Consider the following 18,577-nt stretch of genomic DNA (forward strand, 5'->3'; position numbering starts at 1 on the left):
ATTTTGTTCCCTAGCTGCATATGTAGCAGAAGATGGCCTAGTCGGCCATCATTGGGAAGAGAGGCCCCTTGGTATTGCAAACTTTATATGCCCCAGTACAGGGGAATGCCAGGAAAAAGAAGCGGGAGTGGGTGGGTAGTGGAGATTTTGGGATAGCATTTGAAATGTATATGAAGAAAATATCTAATAAAAATGAAATATCACTCTAGATTTATTATGTATGACGTCAACATAGAGTATTTTCTCACCTGATGGCCCACCTTCCATCCTTAACATCTACAGCTGTAGATTTATACAGCCATATGTGGATCATGGTGGTTGATATTTGTACAACTACCAGACATCTCTTATTTTTAATTGATGCATAATAATTATTCACATGTATAGGGTACAGTATGATAACTTGTGACATGTATATAAAGGGCAATAATCGTACCAGGGTAATTAGTATTTCCATTTTCTTAAATATTTCATTTCTTAAATATTTTCCAACTTATTGCTTTAGAAATCTTTGGTCTCTACTCATTCTTTATTAAACATAATAATAATATTGTTGTATATTATTGTAACATTATAAGCATAGTTACCCTTCTATACTGAATAAATGACATATTATCCCTCTCAAAAAAAATTAGCTTCTGTCTGTGAGCATCCTGATGGACAAGCCAAGCCCACAGGGACTTCCCCACTGGCTTCCACACCAACAGCTCCTTTCTCTCTGGCGTCCATTTTTTGTGTTTTATAGGAAAAATGTGAATGGTTACTCTGCTCACCCTGACACTTGAGTCTTATTTCAGAAGCTTGTTAGCATGGAGGGCCTGAGGTCCAGCAGAACCCCTCTCTCCTGCCTCCCCTCCTCTTCCTTCTTCTTCTGCTGGTTCCTTTTTTTTCTTCAAGACAGAGTTTTTCTATATAGCCTTGTCTGTCCTTGAACTCATTCTGTAGACCAGGCTGGCCTCAAACTCAGAAATTCACCTCCCCCTGCCTCTCAAGTGCTGGGATTAAAGGCTTGGGCCACCACTGCCCAGCCTCTGCTGGTTCCTATGCAGTGACTAATGGATGGATAGAGACGGACCAAGAAAGCTCTGCCCCACAAGGATAGAGGTTTGCCTTGCTCTGGAAAGAACAAGGCTATAAAATGCAAATCTCTCATGAAGCAACTTCAACAGCAGGTCATTTACAATAGCTTTTGAACTTGGCTTCAGAAGGTATGTGTGTGTGTGTGTGTATACAGACAGACAGACAGACAGACAGAGACAGTGTGTTTGTGTGTGTGTGTGTGTGTGTGAGGGGCGGGAGAGGAAGAGGAAGGAGAGAGGAAAAGAGAGACTATAGGGAGACTACTCCATGTAAGCCCAGGTTAGAGGCAGTTAGGAGAAGCCACTGAGCTGGGGACCCGGCGATGGGCCAAGTCCTTGGCAGACCTGAAGGATGCAGGGAGTCAGCACAGCCAATCACTAAGCTCTCCTCTTGCTGCTCATCTGCAGGTGAGCCATGCCCAGTCCTCAGCTTCTAAATGTGGAGGCCCTCAGTGGATGATGGGCATTCCTAACCCCTGCATCCTCTCCAGCAATTCCTAGTGTGGTGGTATAACCCACATTTGCAGTGCCTTAAGGAGCCAGAAGCAGGAAGATCCTGCGTCCAAGGCCAGCCTGGATCTCAAAAAAAAAAAAAAAAAAAAAAAAAAAAAAAAAAAAAAAAAAAAAAAAAAAAAAAAAAAAAAAAAAAAAAAAAAAAACAAAAAGCAACCAAGCAAGCAAACAAACAAAACATGAAGCAGCGTTGGATGAAAGCCAGACACACAGAGACGACCACCTTCTCAAGGTGCGGGCCAGTAGAGCACTGTCCACTTCCCCACAAAGCCCAGAAACCATGCCGCTAAACAGTTCCTTGGAAGTGCTGTGATTGACACCTGTGTTAACACGGCACTAGCAGCTGACACAATGATTTCCAGCACTTACGAAACACGAGGCTTTAAACATATTTAGCGCTGAGACACACGTGTAACAAAGAGGCCCTCTCATAGCTGCAGGGTGAAAAGCATGCGGGATGTCGAGCCCAGTACTCTTGGTTTCCATCCAAACTCCCAGTCCTTGTAAATGGCTTCTGGGCTAGCCAGCCAATCGTGTCTGCTCAGCGGTTTCCTCGTCCATCAAATGGGAACAGGCATTCCCCTTAGCGGTGATCCGGGGATCAGTGATCTACCGGGTATAAAGGGGCTTTGTATTCATGAAGCACAAGAAAGTGGAAAATATTCTTAGGATCTTGTGTATAAATGGAGATTGTAGGTTAAAATAAATCATCCTGTCTTTGTCTCTGAGATTTACATTCATTCCCCTGGGTATATACAGAATAGTATAGAAATGAATGCTACTACCCACCTCTTCCTCTCCTTCTCCTCCCTCTCTCCCTCCCTCTCTCTCCCTCTCCTCCCCTTCCTCCTTCCCCTCCTCTCAGGATGTTACACCTCAGTATATATAAAGGAAGCCTGAGGACAACCTTAAGGGTCCACCTTTACCTTGCAGCTTATTTGAGACAGGGTCTTTTTTGTAGTTTGACAGTGTTTATCTCAAATAAGCTGGACCACAGGCTTCCAGGGTGCCTGCATCCCCTCTCACTGCAGGAGAACTTCTACTGCAGGCATATGCTACTATTCCTAGCGTTATGTGGGTTCATAGGATTAGAACTTAAGTCCTCGTGCTCAAGTGACCAGTGCTTCACCCACTGAGCACTCTCCCTAGCCCTTGCACATCTTTCAAACTTCTATGTAATGAAAGGCTTTGAATTGAGAAGGATGCTGTGGTAAGTATCCCATGTGCCAGCCACACACCCACGGCAAACTCAAGCAGCAGCAGCAGCAGCTATGGGAGTTTTGAGATGCTTAAATGGAGACCAGAGTGCTGTGCATTAAGAGGGGACAGCAACAGCAGGGACAGCAGGCTGAGGCTGTGGTTACATACAAGAGGGACCCATCAGCAAAATCAAGTGGCTTGGTCAGATGCTACACTGCCTGGCCACTTGCTGATACTGTGTCTCCATAGAAGGCAATAAAGCCCCAGAAATGAGCTCTGCCATATGTGAGCAAGCCCCCCCTCCCACCCAGCCCCTACACCTGGGAAACAGAATTGAGCAGTGGGCTCTTCAAAGACAGTTCTTGGTAAATACTCTACTGGTTTTGCAGCCTGTCTTCAACCCAAACCACTGGAGTGTAAGTTTTCCTAGAAGTGCCCCCCTTTAGCAGTTACTGGCCTTGCTCTCTGAGAGTCCTTGAAGCTGAGCAAAGAAGCTACCGACGAGAAGAATAGAGGTCCGGGACAGGCAGGGTCAGCATTGCTTACCTGGAACCGTTCACCTGACTAGGGTTGCACTCCATCTTGATGGTGACCCTGGCTGGGGTTTGAGACAGCCAGTCCTGCTGAGGGACTCTGGGACTCATCTTGGATGTCTGGCCATAGTCACTGGAAGAGGATGCGGTCATCTCTGTCTTAGCCAGGTGTGGCGTTCCGTAGGCACACTCAAATAGTGACTGGTCCTCGCTCACAACTGACAAGGCCTCCTGGACGAAGAAACAGAAACGCAGACTCAGGACATCCCAGAGGACAGCGACGTGGTGCTGAGGGTCATTTCCTACATCTAGGGAGCCACACTTTACATAGCTGCAAAGGCCCGCCTTCCCACTTCCCAACAGAAAGCAGAAAACAAAGTTTCTTTGTTTCCGCCTTGCACACGGCAGAAGTTGGAGTGGCCCAGCCTAGAACTATTTAGCTGCAGGTTTCCAGCACCCTAGCCCGGACTGTGCTGGGGCAGACAGTACCCACTTTAATCTCAACACAAGGAAGTTGAATTTCAAAGGTCTTAGAAGACATCCAATTGCATGTGTCATTTTTTGACAAATGCAATCTATAATTCAAGCAGACAAGAGCGCAGAACAATCACGGGATTAGAAAAAGAACTGTGAAGGCTGACACCTAGGCATCTGGTGGGACCCCCCGTGCTCCAGGAGCCTCTGAGGTAGAGGTCCTCGGAAGAGTGAAGGGAGCCGCGACACCAAAGGAGGCTTTTTTCCACTCTACGTTATTAGCCGAATAGGGTTTCAAACAACGCTTCCATGATGGTGAACATCTGGATGGTAAATGAAGCAAAAAAAAAAAAAAGCTGTGAATTACCCAGATGCCTCCAAATACTGGGATGGTTAAAAGATCTAGATCCGTAAAGAGTTAGCTTGTGCGCTTTCCACAACCCACCCCCCACCCGATAATATTTTTATTATTTTGTGAGAAGAAAACAGAAAATTGTCCCAATGGGGACATTATTCTCTGCCTAAGCAGGTAGTGAGCCCACATTCTGCTTAGAGACTATGCGTAGATCAGCAAAGGCAGACTTGGCTTAGAGATCTCAACTGCTTGGTTGACACATTGTATAACTACCACATGTAATTATGAAACAATCTGATTTTAGTTTCCAGAACAAGAAAAAAGTCCCTCCATGAGACAACTCAAGACTGTGTCTGTTTCCATACTTAGGTCTGCTCAGCATGGTTATCAACTAATGAGAAGGACACAAGTTCCCGTGTGTGTGTGTGTGTGTGTGTGTGTGTGTGTGTGTATGTGAGTGTGCGTGTGCGCACACACTTGCCAGAGGTTGATGGAAGGTATCTTTCTATTTTTTTTTTTTTTTTTTTTTTTTTTTTCGAGACAGGGTTTCTCCGTATAGCCCTGGCTGTCCTGGAACTCACGCTGTAGACCAGGCTGGCCTTGAACTCAGAAATCTGCCTGCCTCTGCCTCACAGTGCAGGGATTACAGGTGCCTGGATTTTACATGGGTGCTAGAAATATGAAGTCAGGTCTGTATGTTTCTATGAATAGCACTTTGGCCACTTAGCTATCTCCTCAGCCCCAGGTATTTATTTTTTAATGGAGGGGGGCGGGAAGGCCACAGAAACATTTCTTATCATGATCCAGGACTAGTGGAGCTGAGCTAACTGTGGGAAAGCTGGTCAGGACAAGCTAGGGACTTTGTGAAGGTGCGCACTGGTGCGTTGTCACACCTGTTTGCCAACTCTTGGTCTCACTGGGAAATGTGTCCACACTGGCACTGTGTTCTCATTGTTCAGGTGGACCTGAAGTGAGTAGATCTGCTCACCATCAACCGGGGAGTTTTACACAGCTCCCTATGGAAGGTGAAGTCCCGCCAATCATATCAAAACCACAACTTCTCACGAGTACCTCCCCTCCACCCTGGCTCGTTCCATGTGTATGTCACTGCTCCACCTCATCCCTGAGGACCAAGAATTTCTGTTTCCTGAATACACTGGCTTCCTTGGCTGACTGTGCTGAGTCACTGCCTAAGACACAGGTGAAGGTTCTCGCTGCCTGCCTCTTAATCCAGTAGCAAGTATGCTGCACACAGATAAAGCTCACCCTTGGCTTCAGTCTACGACAGCTCTGCGCCACTTTGGAAAACACCATGGCTGGAGTTTAAACAGAAACCGAATGGTGTGCTGTGACAACCAGAAAGCCAGAGGTAAGTAAGCACACAGCGTTGTGGGCTTCCTACCTATGCTACACACCCATACCCACATACAGCTTGTGAAGGTGCAAGCCAGGAAGATGGGGTTTCAGGGGCATCCTTAATGTAAGGGAGTATGAATTATAAACCAGTCTTTCCTGTTCCACTGGATGCATGAGTTAAGGACTCTAATCTCAGAGCTATGGATCTAAGAGGTCCCCTAAAGCCCAATAAACTACTGAAGCTGAGCTAATACACATTGAATGTTTTTTTATGGGCAGGTCTCCCATCTCCCCACTATGGTCATGTAGATGGTTTGCATACTCAAAACAGACAGCAAGGCTGGCAGCTGCCCCCAATCCTTGCTGGGTACAAGAACTCATGCAAGGCTTGTGGAGAATAACATACTGTGTAATGTTACCTTTGGCTCTTTGATGAGAAGACTCATGAATAAATAGTGATTTATATCAGAAATTGGCAAAAACAGGTTACGCAGAAGGGACTAGCAAGATGGGAGGCTGCATATTTAAAAAAAAAATAGAGGTCTTGAAAAGCAACAAAAGCGAAAGAACTAAAATTTCTTTATTCTCAAGATAAAGTAAGATATTCTTGTAAACAAGGCCATTGGGGAAATAAATGAGGTACAGGATTGGTGGGGGAGAACTGAATAGCCCAGCTGAAATGAGAGCTAAGTGTATGTGATCGGAAAGGAAGCCTCTCACATCTGGCAAAGTAGAATTTCAACACATGGTTTTCTAAAGAAAGAAATCAAAGTTAATTGAGATCGATTTAAGTGGGGAAAGCCTTTAAATGCTAGCGATAAGAAGGGTGTACGCCCTTTCTTCTCTCAGAACATTCTTCTCCAGGTCAGCGCTGCATAAAAATGAGGAGAACAGTATAAGCCAACCACTCTGCTGCTTCGTTTTATGAGAGGAAGGGTTCTAAAAAGATTGAAGCTTTCAGATGAATGCTTCAAAGGGGGTAAAATATGGACTTCATTCTAAATAGAAGTCCAAAAGTGCCCCTCAAATAATGTGCACACACACTCTACAGCACACATGACACACACAACACACAGAGATACACATTGCATACATACACTCATACACACATAAACACTCACACGCACACACACTCTCTACAGCACACACACTCTACAACATTCATGACACATACATGACACACAAAGATACACACTGCATACATACACGCATAAACACACTCGTACACACACACTTACACTCTACAACATGCATGACACACACGATACACAGAGATACACACTGCATACATACACTCATACACATATAAACACTCACACACACACACACACGAACACACACATACACACATGCCTCAGGGAGATTTAAAAAAAAAAAAACAAAAAACAGCTGAGTAGATTCTGAGCCCTGTGTCACTGAACTTGGCTTCTAGAAGACAAGCCAGCCACAGACCCAAACAACTTTATTCCCAGTTCAACTACATACACCAGCTTCACTATTTGCTTTGCAAGTCAGAACCCTAAGACACAGCCCTGTACATCCGTCAGCCTCTCCCTGCTGGCCAGTCTTGGCACTTCAAAGGGAGGTGAGAACTGAGCCTGAAGGTTGGGCAACATGAGAACTGAGTGGAGCCCAGGAGCACAGGGGTCCTCCAGCCCTGGGGAGATTTACTGACCTTGGCTTTTGATGTCCCTGCTTCCTGGCTGCTGTCCTGTTACCTGGCCATCTTGCCTGCCCACTATGCTGCCTGCCTGCCTGCCCAGACGTCTATCTGTCTGCAGAGCCTTAGATATGGATAGAGCTATTTCTTTGCACCCTTCAGTCCCAGGGCTTGGCAGGGATGGGGGTTTCCTCTGAACCCAAAATTCAACAGCAGTCAAAATCTGGCAAAAATACGTCCCAATAATTTAATATTCACGCCTCTGCATTGCTATAAAAAGGCCTGTACTTTAAATCAATGTGTGCCAGTGTGTGGGGGTGTTTGCTCTGTTGCTCCAGGAAAGTTGGGGTAGTTTGATGTGGCTACTGGCTGCCTCCCAAGGCCATTTTATGATCTTAAAAACTGCCTATAAATTCTAACCAAACTGTCCCCAGAAAACAAAGATTCTGCTGTGTTGACACCCAGGTGTTTAATCTTACTTGAGTACTAACAATATCAGCAACAGGAACATCTTCATTTTGGTCCTGTTCCTGGGATAACAGTCAAGGAAAGAACAGTTCAGAAATGGGAAAGGATTCACTAGATTATATTGTATACTACAATATTGAAATGAATATATATGTTCAAAAAATTGAATTTGGCTGCCCCTCCTGGGGATCCACCCCATATACAGTCACCAAACCCAGATACTACTGTGGATACCAACAAGTGCTTGCTGACAGGAGCCTGATCTAGCTGTCTCCTGAGAGGTTCTACCACTGTCTGACAAATATAGAGGTGGATGATCTCAGCCAACCACTGAACTGAGCACAGGGTCCCCAGTGTAGGAACTAGAGAAAGGATCCAAGGAGTTGAAGGGGTTTGCAGCCCCATAGGAGGAACAATATGAATCAACCTGTACCCCCAGAGCTCCCAGGGACTAAACCACCAACCAAGGAGTACACATGGAGGTACTCATGTCTCTAGCTGCATATGTAGCAGAGAATGGCCTAGTCAGTCATCAATGGGAGGAGAGGCCCTTGGTCCTGTAAAGGTTCTATGCCCCAGTGTAGGGGAATGCCAGGGCCAGGAAGCAGGAGTGGGTAGGTTGGTGAGCTGAGGGAGCAGGGAAGGGATAGGGGTTTTGGAGGGAAACCAGGAAAGGGGATAACATTTGAAATGTCAATAAAGAAAATATCTAATAAAAAATTTAAAAAGAAATTGAATTTGGATACTAAAAATCATCCAAAATAGTTTCAAGAAACAAAAAGGAAAACCCTTCACACTTCAGATGCTTAAAAGACTTCAGGGTGACATGAGAGAAGTGTGGGGGAGGGGAGAGTGCTTGCCATGCAGGCATAAAGACTGCATTTGGATGCTCTCAGTACTTGCATAAAAAGCCAGGTGTGGTGGTACATGTCCCCAAACCCACCCCTGAGCTTGTGGAGATGTGAGTCACCGTGGGGCTTCCTGACCAGTGACACAATTAAAGAAGAACTGGCACTGACTTCTGCTGGCCTCCACCTGAGAGAGAGAGAGAGAGAGAGAGAGAGAGAGAGAGAGAGAGAGAGAGAGAGAGAGAGATTGATTCACACAGACACACATACACACCCACAGAGAGATGGNACAGAGAGATGGACAGACAGACAGACACACACACACACAGAATAAGAGACAATGAGAGAGAGAGAGGGAGAAGAAACACAGAGAGACATAGAGATGGGTAGACAGATACACACACACAGAGACAGAGATGGATAGACAGACAGACAGACACACATAAAGCACATATACACATACAGAGATACACAGAGGCAGAGGCAGAGACAGAGAGACAGAAACAGACAGACACACAGAGATATACACAGAGACCTAAACACACAGACACACAGACAGACAGACACACACACACACACTCGCACACCTTTCATGAATCCGATGTTTTTCTGTAATAGATGACTGCTTTGTTAGGCACATTTCACTGAATGCTGAACAATCCGGGTCTTGGCCCAAGTTTGTTTCCAATTTGTGATTGCCAAGGTCCATGAAAATCCTCCATTATTCATACAGAGAATCCACCACACTTAAGTTTGCTTAAAGACCCGGGAATGGTGAAGTGTTGACAGGCAGAAAATCTCACAGAATGACCAGCTGTGTTACACAAGGATCGGTGAGGAGAAACGACCATCCATGCTTTCTGAAAGCTCAGAGAGCTCGGAAGACATCAAGCATCAACCTCTGGGAAAGCAGATTCCAAAACCATATCCGGGGTCCTCGAGATTTAAGGGAAATCATGATTTGATAATTAAGCCCTTCTAGCCTGGGGGGCCATGCACCCTGAAATCCAGTCTCACCCTCACAGCCTGCCTGTCTGAGCTCCCATCCCATAATATCCCAGTACAGAACTGTTCCTGACATCCCCTCACATGAACTATGTAGCCTCCTCCTACCACCATTGGTGAAATATTATCATTTGACCATGTTCACAAACACCTGACCCACCAAGGAATAAAACAGAACATAGCATGCATGCAACAGACTCTTGATTAAGTTACATCATTACCATGGTTTCTCAGCTCTGGATACCAACTGTATCTTAGCACATAGGGGTCACAGTTATAAGTATGTCAGAGCCAGTGCCCATGGGAGTGCTTTAATAGGTGTTAATGAATCTAACGATACCACAGACACCTATATTAGGCTATCTATGGCCCTATTATTTATGTCTTTTCTCTTCCCAAGACAAGGCACCTACAGTAGATACTTCTGGAAAATTTAACCCTTTATATCTACAGGGGAAGCAATGTAAACAAAACAGACAACACACTTGAGGACAGCCCCACCATGGCCAACAGCATCATGACTCTAAGCCCCTAGAGAAGGTCATTTTCAGTGTGTGTGTGTGTGTGTGTCCCTGTGTGCATATGTGTATGCATGCACATGTTCATGATGCACATGGAGCCCAGAGTTTACCTGAGCTGACATTCTCCAGTTACCATCCTTGTTTAGTTTCTTTTCCTTCGAGCTAGGTTCTCTCACTGCCTAGAACTGGCCAGATCAGCTAAGCTGACGCCAGGGATCGCCAGACTCTGCCTCTCCAGCACTGGAGTGAAAGCTCTTCTTGTCACTATGCCTGGCTTTTTTTTTTTTTTTTGAAAAACACAGAATCTGAGAACTGAGCTGAGTGAACTCTCCCCATGAAAGAAGTAATCACCTTGTGGGCAGGGCTGTTTCCCACCCTGCAGCCCCCATGCATCCTTACAGTTCAGACACTGTGAACCTTTGCCTTCCAGTGAATCGTGTAATCATAAACACACAACGAGAGCCAAGCTCGGTAAGATGGGAGATGCCTGTGACAGGGCCTGGTCCCCCATTGCCCTGATGTCGTTTCTTCCCTCTTCAGTCCTTCAGGAAAGAAGCTGGAGCATCACATGATGAACGTAGCATCCTGCATTCTGCTCATGCCCTTCTAATTTAACACATTGCTATTTTAGATATATGTGTGTGTGTGTGTGTGTGTGTGTGTGTGTGTATAGTATATATTATAAGACTTGGATTAACCTCAAAGGGAAAATGTATGTAGGCAAAACTAATTCCATCTAACAATGTTTTCCTCCAGTATAGCACTGCTTCACTATCCAGCTTTTTACAACTTGTAATACTGGCCCAGCGCTAATGGAATGAGACCCAGAACTGCCATAGAAACAGAGACACAGACACACACAAACACACACAGAGATATACAAAGACACACACACAGAGACACGTATGTACACAGACACACACCACCCACCCACCCACCCACAGAGACAGACTCACACACATTCATACACACACACACACACACGCACAGACACACAGAGAGATACACAGAGACACACAGACATACACAGACACACACACACACACACAGAGACAGAGAGACAGAGCTATACAAAGACACACATACATATACAGACACACACGTGAGGGCTTACACAGCGAAATACACATATGCAAGTACATGAATTAACAAATACAAGGGCACATACAGCTGTTTACCTTCATTAACAGATCGAGCATTCCTTAAGACGGCCATTGAGACGCCACCTCAGTAACACAGAGCCTGAAGACTTCCCTTCCCACTTACTGCTTCCTCTCTCTAGATGTTACCCTTGACTTCTCTCCGTATCTTCAGAGCAGGCCTGGAGCAGATCCTTCCTGTGGACACCCACACCGAGTTCCATCTTGTTTTGAGTTTTGAATTCACTGGGTTTCAACTCACAATGATCTAGGGTGTTTATGCCATATGCCTGCAGTCCCAGCACTGGGGACACTGAGGCAGGAGGATAGTGAGTATGAGTCTCTATCCTGAGCTACATAGACAGACGATAGACAGACAGACAGATAGATAGATAGATAGATAGATAGATAGATAGATAGATAGAGCTTCACAGACTTTAAATAAATAAGAAATAAATAAGCAAACAAAGTGACGTAGAGAAACTTTTAATCAACAAATAAGCAAACTAGCATAACTTAATAAATAAAACATAAGCGCACACACAGCCCCACCCCCACCCCTTGTGCTTCTAGCATCAAAGCAGCTTCCTGACATGACCACTAGCTGCTGCCCATACTAACCATAGGACAAAGTCAGGGCATGGTATTAAGGCTCCTTCACCGTGGTACCAGTGGGGTGCACACATGTGTCATGGCCAATGTGGATGAGGGACTGAATGTGTGCAGAGGAAACTGGCATTTTCCTTCTCATATTATCATGAGGGACACAAATGGGCAAAGCTGGTCTAACCTCTCAGAGGCTAAGAAATCTGAATTGCAGAAGCCTGCAGAGAAAACAAGGCTTCGGAGAAAACGAACTTTACAGAGCAAGGAGAGGAGGCATCCATCAGGAAGCAGAAAGCCTAAAATCTTGAGACATTGGAACTTTGTGGAAAACCCGCAGAGAATGTTCCACATGATCGAAGAATTAAAGAAATCCAATCAACACAATGTTAAAGTCGTTTTTCCTGTGTTTGCTTAGCGGTGTGCAGGCTGCCCTTAATGAGGAATAGAAGGACCCAGGGACAGCAGCTTGGCAAAAGTCAGTGAGTCCCTTGAAGGGTAAGGTTGGAGAGCCCACACCCATGTAGCCTGATTATCCAATGTCTGAAAATGCCACATGGTGCTCAATTATCATGCCCAATTTCTATGTCTTACAGACCAGTTAAAAATAAGGCTGCTTCCAAAAAAAAAAAAAGTATACAAATAAATTTCCATAAAGAAGGAAGAATAATGGGGCTGGAAAGATGGCTCAGTGGTTAAGAGCACTGACTGCTCTTCCAGAGGTCCTGAGTTCAATTCCCAGCAATCACATGGTGGTTCATAACCATCTGTAATAGGATCCAATGCCCTCTTCTGGTGTGTCTGAAGACAACTACAGTGTACTCACATATATAAAATAAATGAATAAATCTTTTTTTAAAGGAAGAAAAATAGTTCTAGAAGAAGGGAGAATAATGTTATCTGTGGGGAAATAGATACAAGCAATGAAGATCCTATTAAGTGAATGAAGCCAGTGTAAGAAAGACGGCTGTCTAATGCTTATTCTCACTTGTGGTCCTCGATTATACAGACATAGATAAAAACCACATGTAGATATAACATAAAAGCAGAGGTATACAGGGTACAAAGGGGTGCAGTGGGAGGGATGAGTAAAGAAAGACTCTGGGGGTGCACTGGGCAACACCCTAAACATACAATACACAAGGATATGCAAAACTTCAAAAGCCAAACAAAACAAAAATAAACCACCCTCTATTAAAAAAAAACAAACTAAAATATCTGCTAATAATGAGTTCTTTCCTTTTTTCCTACAAAGCACACCCCTGTGTAGGAACAGGAGTCAGAATGAGCGTGAAAAACTGGATCTTGTCCCTCCAGCTCTGTCTGCATGCAGGGCTGTCTGGACCCTTCCTACCCAATGTTTGTTTCTGTCTTTGTTTACTGAACACTGCGGCAGGTCATCCAAAGCCTTCACTTTGCTCTGGTTTCTAGCAATTCCCTTTATGTGAAAAGATGGTATTTGAGTTTTTATCTTGTTCAGAAACAAGATCTCGTGAAGTTCTTGACAGATTCACTACATAGCAGCGAGAGGGTGGCCTTCTCTTCCTGATCCTTCTGCCTCCAACCCTCATGTGTTAGGATTACAGTCATGTGTTACGACAACCATTTTCTGATTAACTACTCAAAGCCTGCCCTTCATAGACCCTCTTAAGTTTCCTTCCCAACGCCATGTGCTCTGTTTTTAAACCCTCTGAGTGCTCGTACTGCTGTTTCTGTGTTAGGGGTACATAGGACCATCTGCTGGAGCATGGGTTGGCTTTTCTGGGCTCCCCATTGCTTCCTGTGTTCTAGGCAAGCCCTCTCCCCTTGGGGCTACTTCCCCAGCCCCATTGCTTTTTTCTTTTGTTTCTAGTTATTAACACCTAAACACAGATGTGTAGAAGTACCAGAAAACAGGAGGTGGCTTTATAGAACTGAGAAGTCCTGGTCCTAAGGTGGGCGAGGAACACCCCAATTTGCAGGTAGGTCTGCCACTCCTGTGAAGTCTCAAATCCTTCTTCCTCTTCCATGTCTGAGCTTGCTGGGAATTGGTTGGAAACACAGTCTGGGAAAATCTGAGTCAGAGCCCTGTGATAAGCATGTCCTCCTCCAGGAAGTTACCAGGAGTACACTCAAATTCACCAAGCTCAGCTCTGTCTCTTCTGTCTCGGTTCTTCCACTATCGAGGTAGTGCGGATCACAGCTACCCAGTTCTCTGTGGGTCGAGTGAGTTACTGCGTTATAAGCCTGAAAATATGCAAATTATTGTCACATCTGAGAATGCTGATGTTACTGACTAGTGGCCTCACACAGTTGGAAGCAGAGCTATCCATCTTCAGACATATTATTCTAATAAGCTGGGTAGAGAGAGGATTACACAACCTCCTGCTGTGATCAGTCACTTCTTAGGACGTACTGAATTTAAATCACCCGTCTGTCTAATGAAAGAACCAAGGAATACAGGACCTTTATTCTCTATGAGCACGCTGGTCACCTGGGCCCTGTGGGGTTTAGCTTTCTTAGTCCCTAGTCTCCTTCTCTTGTGGGTTTTCAGTTATAATTCCATACTGATATGGATTCAGTAGAAGCTTTGCACACAAGGTATGCTCCTGGCATGTCACGGTCTTCTCTAGAACAAGCTAATGGCCACTGGGTGTGGCTCAGTGGTACAGCACTGAGGATTCCATCCACAACACCAGGAAAAGGAAAGAGAACCAGAGTGTCTAGATTAGCACATGGCATGCAGTTGACTGTCCTCAAACTCCTCAGATGTGCGATTCACTATTCGAGGTGCCTTGTGTATGGTAGCGCACATGTGACGCTCACACATGCTAGTACATGTGTGTGGTTTAGTGTGTGTCTGCCATACACATGAGCATGTGAGTGCATGTCCCTGTGTACAGGATGCCAGAGCAGAGCATCTGGTGTCTTACTGCCTTGAGATGACTGACCTGGAAGCTCACTGTCCTGGCTAGAGAGCTCTTAGGAACTACTTAACTCTGCCCCTCAAGGCTGAAGACACCACAGCCATGTCCCACTTTTTCTATGGGCACTGGGGATTCAGATTCCATTCTCCTGCTCACACAGCAAGCACTCTTACCCACTGAGCCATCTTCCCAGCCCCCCACCCCCCTACACAATGCCCTTTATAATTCCCTAAAATGTATTGAGGTTTTCAATGGTGGGTGGTACAGCTGTGATTCTATGGTGGTCGGTGAACAACTCCATGACCACACCTCGCCCTTCTGATCTTTGAGGCTTGCAGATTCAGATGACTGAAGTCACAAGAGTATGAGACTACCTGCAAGCCACAGGCTGAGTCTTCTGGACCTCTCTTCTGCTGTGGCCGTCCTTCTCTGAGGGGAGGAACGGGCCCGCATTCCTCTGGTCCATCAGAGGGAGACCATAAAAACCAGGCAGCCCTGTGTGGTTGGCCTCCACAGAAACCATCTATGCTAAAAATAGAATACATTACACATCTGGAACGGGTCTCCTCCATGAACCTCCGACACATGGATTCAGTGTTTTCCACAGAATTTCAAGAATTTTATTCATGAGGAAACTCTGGCACAATGGAGAACCTTGGCAAGAGGCAGAAGGAAGCAGCAGATGTCCTGGCCTCCTCCCACAGCTCTGTCTCCAGCTCAGCTAGTGTCCATGGCACATCTATCTCATGCCTTCAAAACAGGCAATCTGAAATTTTCCATAAGAGGCAGGCTTTATAGCAGCCTTGAGGTTTTAAAGAATGGACATAGTTTCCTGAAATGGAGGTCACGGTGGATTTGATATGCAGGTGTCGGGAGGGATGCATCAGGAACAGCCATAAGCACAGGGTTCTAGGCAGAGACTTGGTGTTCCTCGTGCCCTGGGCTTCAACCTTCTGGCCTTCTCAATAAGGGCCTGGTCCCCTAATGTTGGCTAGGGCCCTGTCTCACGCCCAAGTAAAACCTGATTTATTTAACCGGCAGCATTCTCTCCCCGCCACACACATACTCCTCTATCTGTGCAGCTACAGGGTTAAGATTAACATTTATTGTAGGCAAACTTCAGTTAGAAGATAACTGTAAGTCCCCCTCTGTGTTAGCTCAAGGTTTTAATTCCCTATGTCTTTATAGACATCTTGGTGTTAATAGTAAGAAGCTAGTGTGTGGACTGTGGTGATAGCTAGGTGGAGGACCTGAATTCAAACTCAGCAAAAGCTGAGCATGGTGATGTGTACTTAAAACTCCCAGCCCTCAGGGTATGAAGACAAGACATGCCAGGGACTCACCAGCCAGCCGGCCTGGCTGAAACAATGCCTTTGGTTTACTGGAGTGCGCTGTCTCAAAAGCTGTGGAAAAGAGTTGAAGTGGAAGAGTTGCTGATCTGTGGACATCACACACACATGCACAGGGAGGCATTCCACAAACAGGCATGTGCACACACACCAATGCATATGTGCACATACACTACATCGCACACACAGTTGTTTTTAACTGCAGAAATAAGCTAGCTTGTGCCCTAGAGCTAACTCCATGTCTTCCAGTGTGGCTGTGACCCTATTGCCTATGTGCAAATTCTAGCTGTTCTATACGCAGATTTCACCATTCATAAGGAGCATGTTTCTAATAAAAAGCCATTCCGAAACTGGGGTCCTAGGAGAACAGCCTTACAGGTTTAGTTGCTGCTATTTTCATGGGGTTCTAAACACCCCTCTCTTTTTTATCTCTTTCCTCTGATAACTACAGGCACAGGCCACACACAGTATAAGACAGACAGAGATGTGAACCTTTCCTTAGACTCACACCCACCATGGAACCAGCATTGATTCCCACTGTGAGGGTCTATCCCCTGCCAACCTGGAGTTTCCTCTGGGAGCACAGGGTCACCTCCTTGCCTGGGGCCAGCGGGCTAAGCCTGAACGATACAGAAGATTTTCCAGTATGTAAATCTCCCCCTGGTTGTGGCGCAGGAAGGGGACCTGGCATCCTGTGTGTCAAACGTTTTGTGCATGCACACAGACTCCAGGTTGGTCTCATTCTTTCCCCGTGATGTAGCCTGAGGGACAGGGCACACCTCACGGATGTTATACTTTTAAGGTTCCCCCCCAAAAGAGATTGCCAGCGAGACTGGGCTTTTATAACTCTGGGAGCTCTGACATCAGTCCCCCATACAGTCGAATTATAAATCCTAACCACTCACACATCAATCACACTCAACAGGGGTTCTCCTGGCGTCTGGCTTCAGCCCCTCCATAAATATATTTCCTTTGGAAGTCGAGACTGCTCTTTAAAAGTCTGGAGATTCAAACCGTGCTGACCTCCACACCAGCTAGCTGGCTCAACTTCTCAAGTGCGGCCTCCACAGAGTCTCAGGATTACACTGTGACCAGGCGCCTCTTCCCTTCCTGCAGGAGGATGTCACAGATATCCCTACCTATCCACCTTTTTCTGTGGAGGAACGGGAAGTCTTGCAGTACACAGCTGTTGGGGGCCCCACACAGATCCTGAGCCTCTCGGTGTGGCTGCTGACGAGAATGAGGGTGGATGAGGAGAGGGGTGGCTACTTCTCTTCTGAGGGAGGAGGGCTTTCAAAGTCGCCCATTCATCCAGGATGTACAACCAACCTGTGCATGGGCAGATGATGGCATCAAAGAGCAGCTTCCCTCGAAGGGAAGATAAGTCACATTTCCCTTCTCTCAACATAGCCAACTTGACCCATCTCAACTTATTTGTGGATACCAACATACTATAAAATGATTGGGAAAAAATTTAAGGTATAAAGAATGCACCCCTGGAAGCCAGGAAGCCATTCAGGCCACTGTTAGGTCTTAACAACTGAGCTTCTGAGCTGAAGAAAACAAGGAGATTGCACCAATGTCCACACTGACCCCTCACAAGGTCCCGCCGTGCGGTACCTGCACAGGCAAGCTGCCATAGACCCTGACATCAAAGGCTGGTGTCCAATTAACAAATGTGACATTGTACCAGTGTCCCTCCAGTCACACTGCTTGTCATAGGATTTACTGATACATATGCAATATCTGTAAGACCTAATGTCCACTGAGTCTCCACAAGAGCCAGTGTCTCCAATGTTCCTAGTTTGTTCTCAAGGCAAACACTGTAAGTTTGTGGGTATGAGTGTCAGGGGGTGGACAGCAGCTGGCCTTACAGGGACAAGCCTTCTGCCAAGAAGGTCTCCAGGTCCATAAACAGCAAGCTAATAACATGTAAGACAGAACCCTAAATCTGTACCAAGATGTACACTCCTGTTTTCTTTATTGAAAATATAGTCTTCTTCACTAACTTTATTTTTATCCCCTAAATAATAGAGTGTAAGGATTCATTCAACATTAGCGCTGTGCTGGAGCCTGCAAATATCAAAGCGCTGACTACAGGACGCTGTGCAGGGTTTCTGTGCACACAATGAGCCTCTTCACCTTACGGGGCTTTTGCATCTGAGCTTTGGTACCCAAGAACGTTCTCAAACCACCACCACCCTCAGACAACCAGGGATGACTATACTTAAATAGCTTATAATTTATTCTTTAATGAATCTTCAGCTCCTACTCTCGCCCCGAATCTAGCAGTCTGGGCTGGCACTATCCCATCAAGACAAGCAGCAGAACTGTGGACAGCAACTTTATGTTTGCAGCCCCTGAGAGTCCTTCATTAACCACCTAGTAGCAGTGAGCTGGTCTGGAAACTCCCTACTTTAGGGACGCTCTGCTTCTCCACACTTCATCTTTCCTTCGGCATTCTCCTAGGCCATGTCCCTCCATGGGAACTGCTTCCTCAAGCCACCCATCCTGTGGCCTCAGCTTCCCCTCCTTTCCCTCTCCTCTCCACAGCCAGTCTAATTTCAA

The 18,577-nt window shown here is 45.8% G+C and overlaps 1 protein-coding gene across 8 annotated transcripts in view; it reads right to left on the minus strand.

The window, feature by feature from the left end:
• Positions 1-18,577, minus strand: part of Erg (ETS transcription factor ERG) — a 101,418-nt gene that overhangs the window by 49,658 nt on the left and 33,183 nt on the right. For all 8 annotated transcript variants that reach the window (XM_021184500.1, XM_029470515.1, XM_021184503.2 and 5 more), the window contains one exon: positions 3,339-3,556. In XM_021184500.1, the coding sequence (XP_021040159.1) occupies positions 3,339-3,556 (218 nt within the window). The remainder of the gene's footprint in view (positions 1-3,338; positions 3,557-18,577) is intronic.

This window comes from Mus caroli, chromosome 16 (genome assembly GCF_900094665.2).
Source record: "Mus caroli chromosome 16, CAROLI_EIJ_v1.1, whole genome shotgun sequence".
In the NCBI taxonomy this organism is placed as follows: domain Eukaryota; kingdom Metazoa; phylum Chordata; class Mammalia; order Rodentia; family Muridae; genus Mus; species Mus caroli.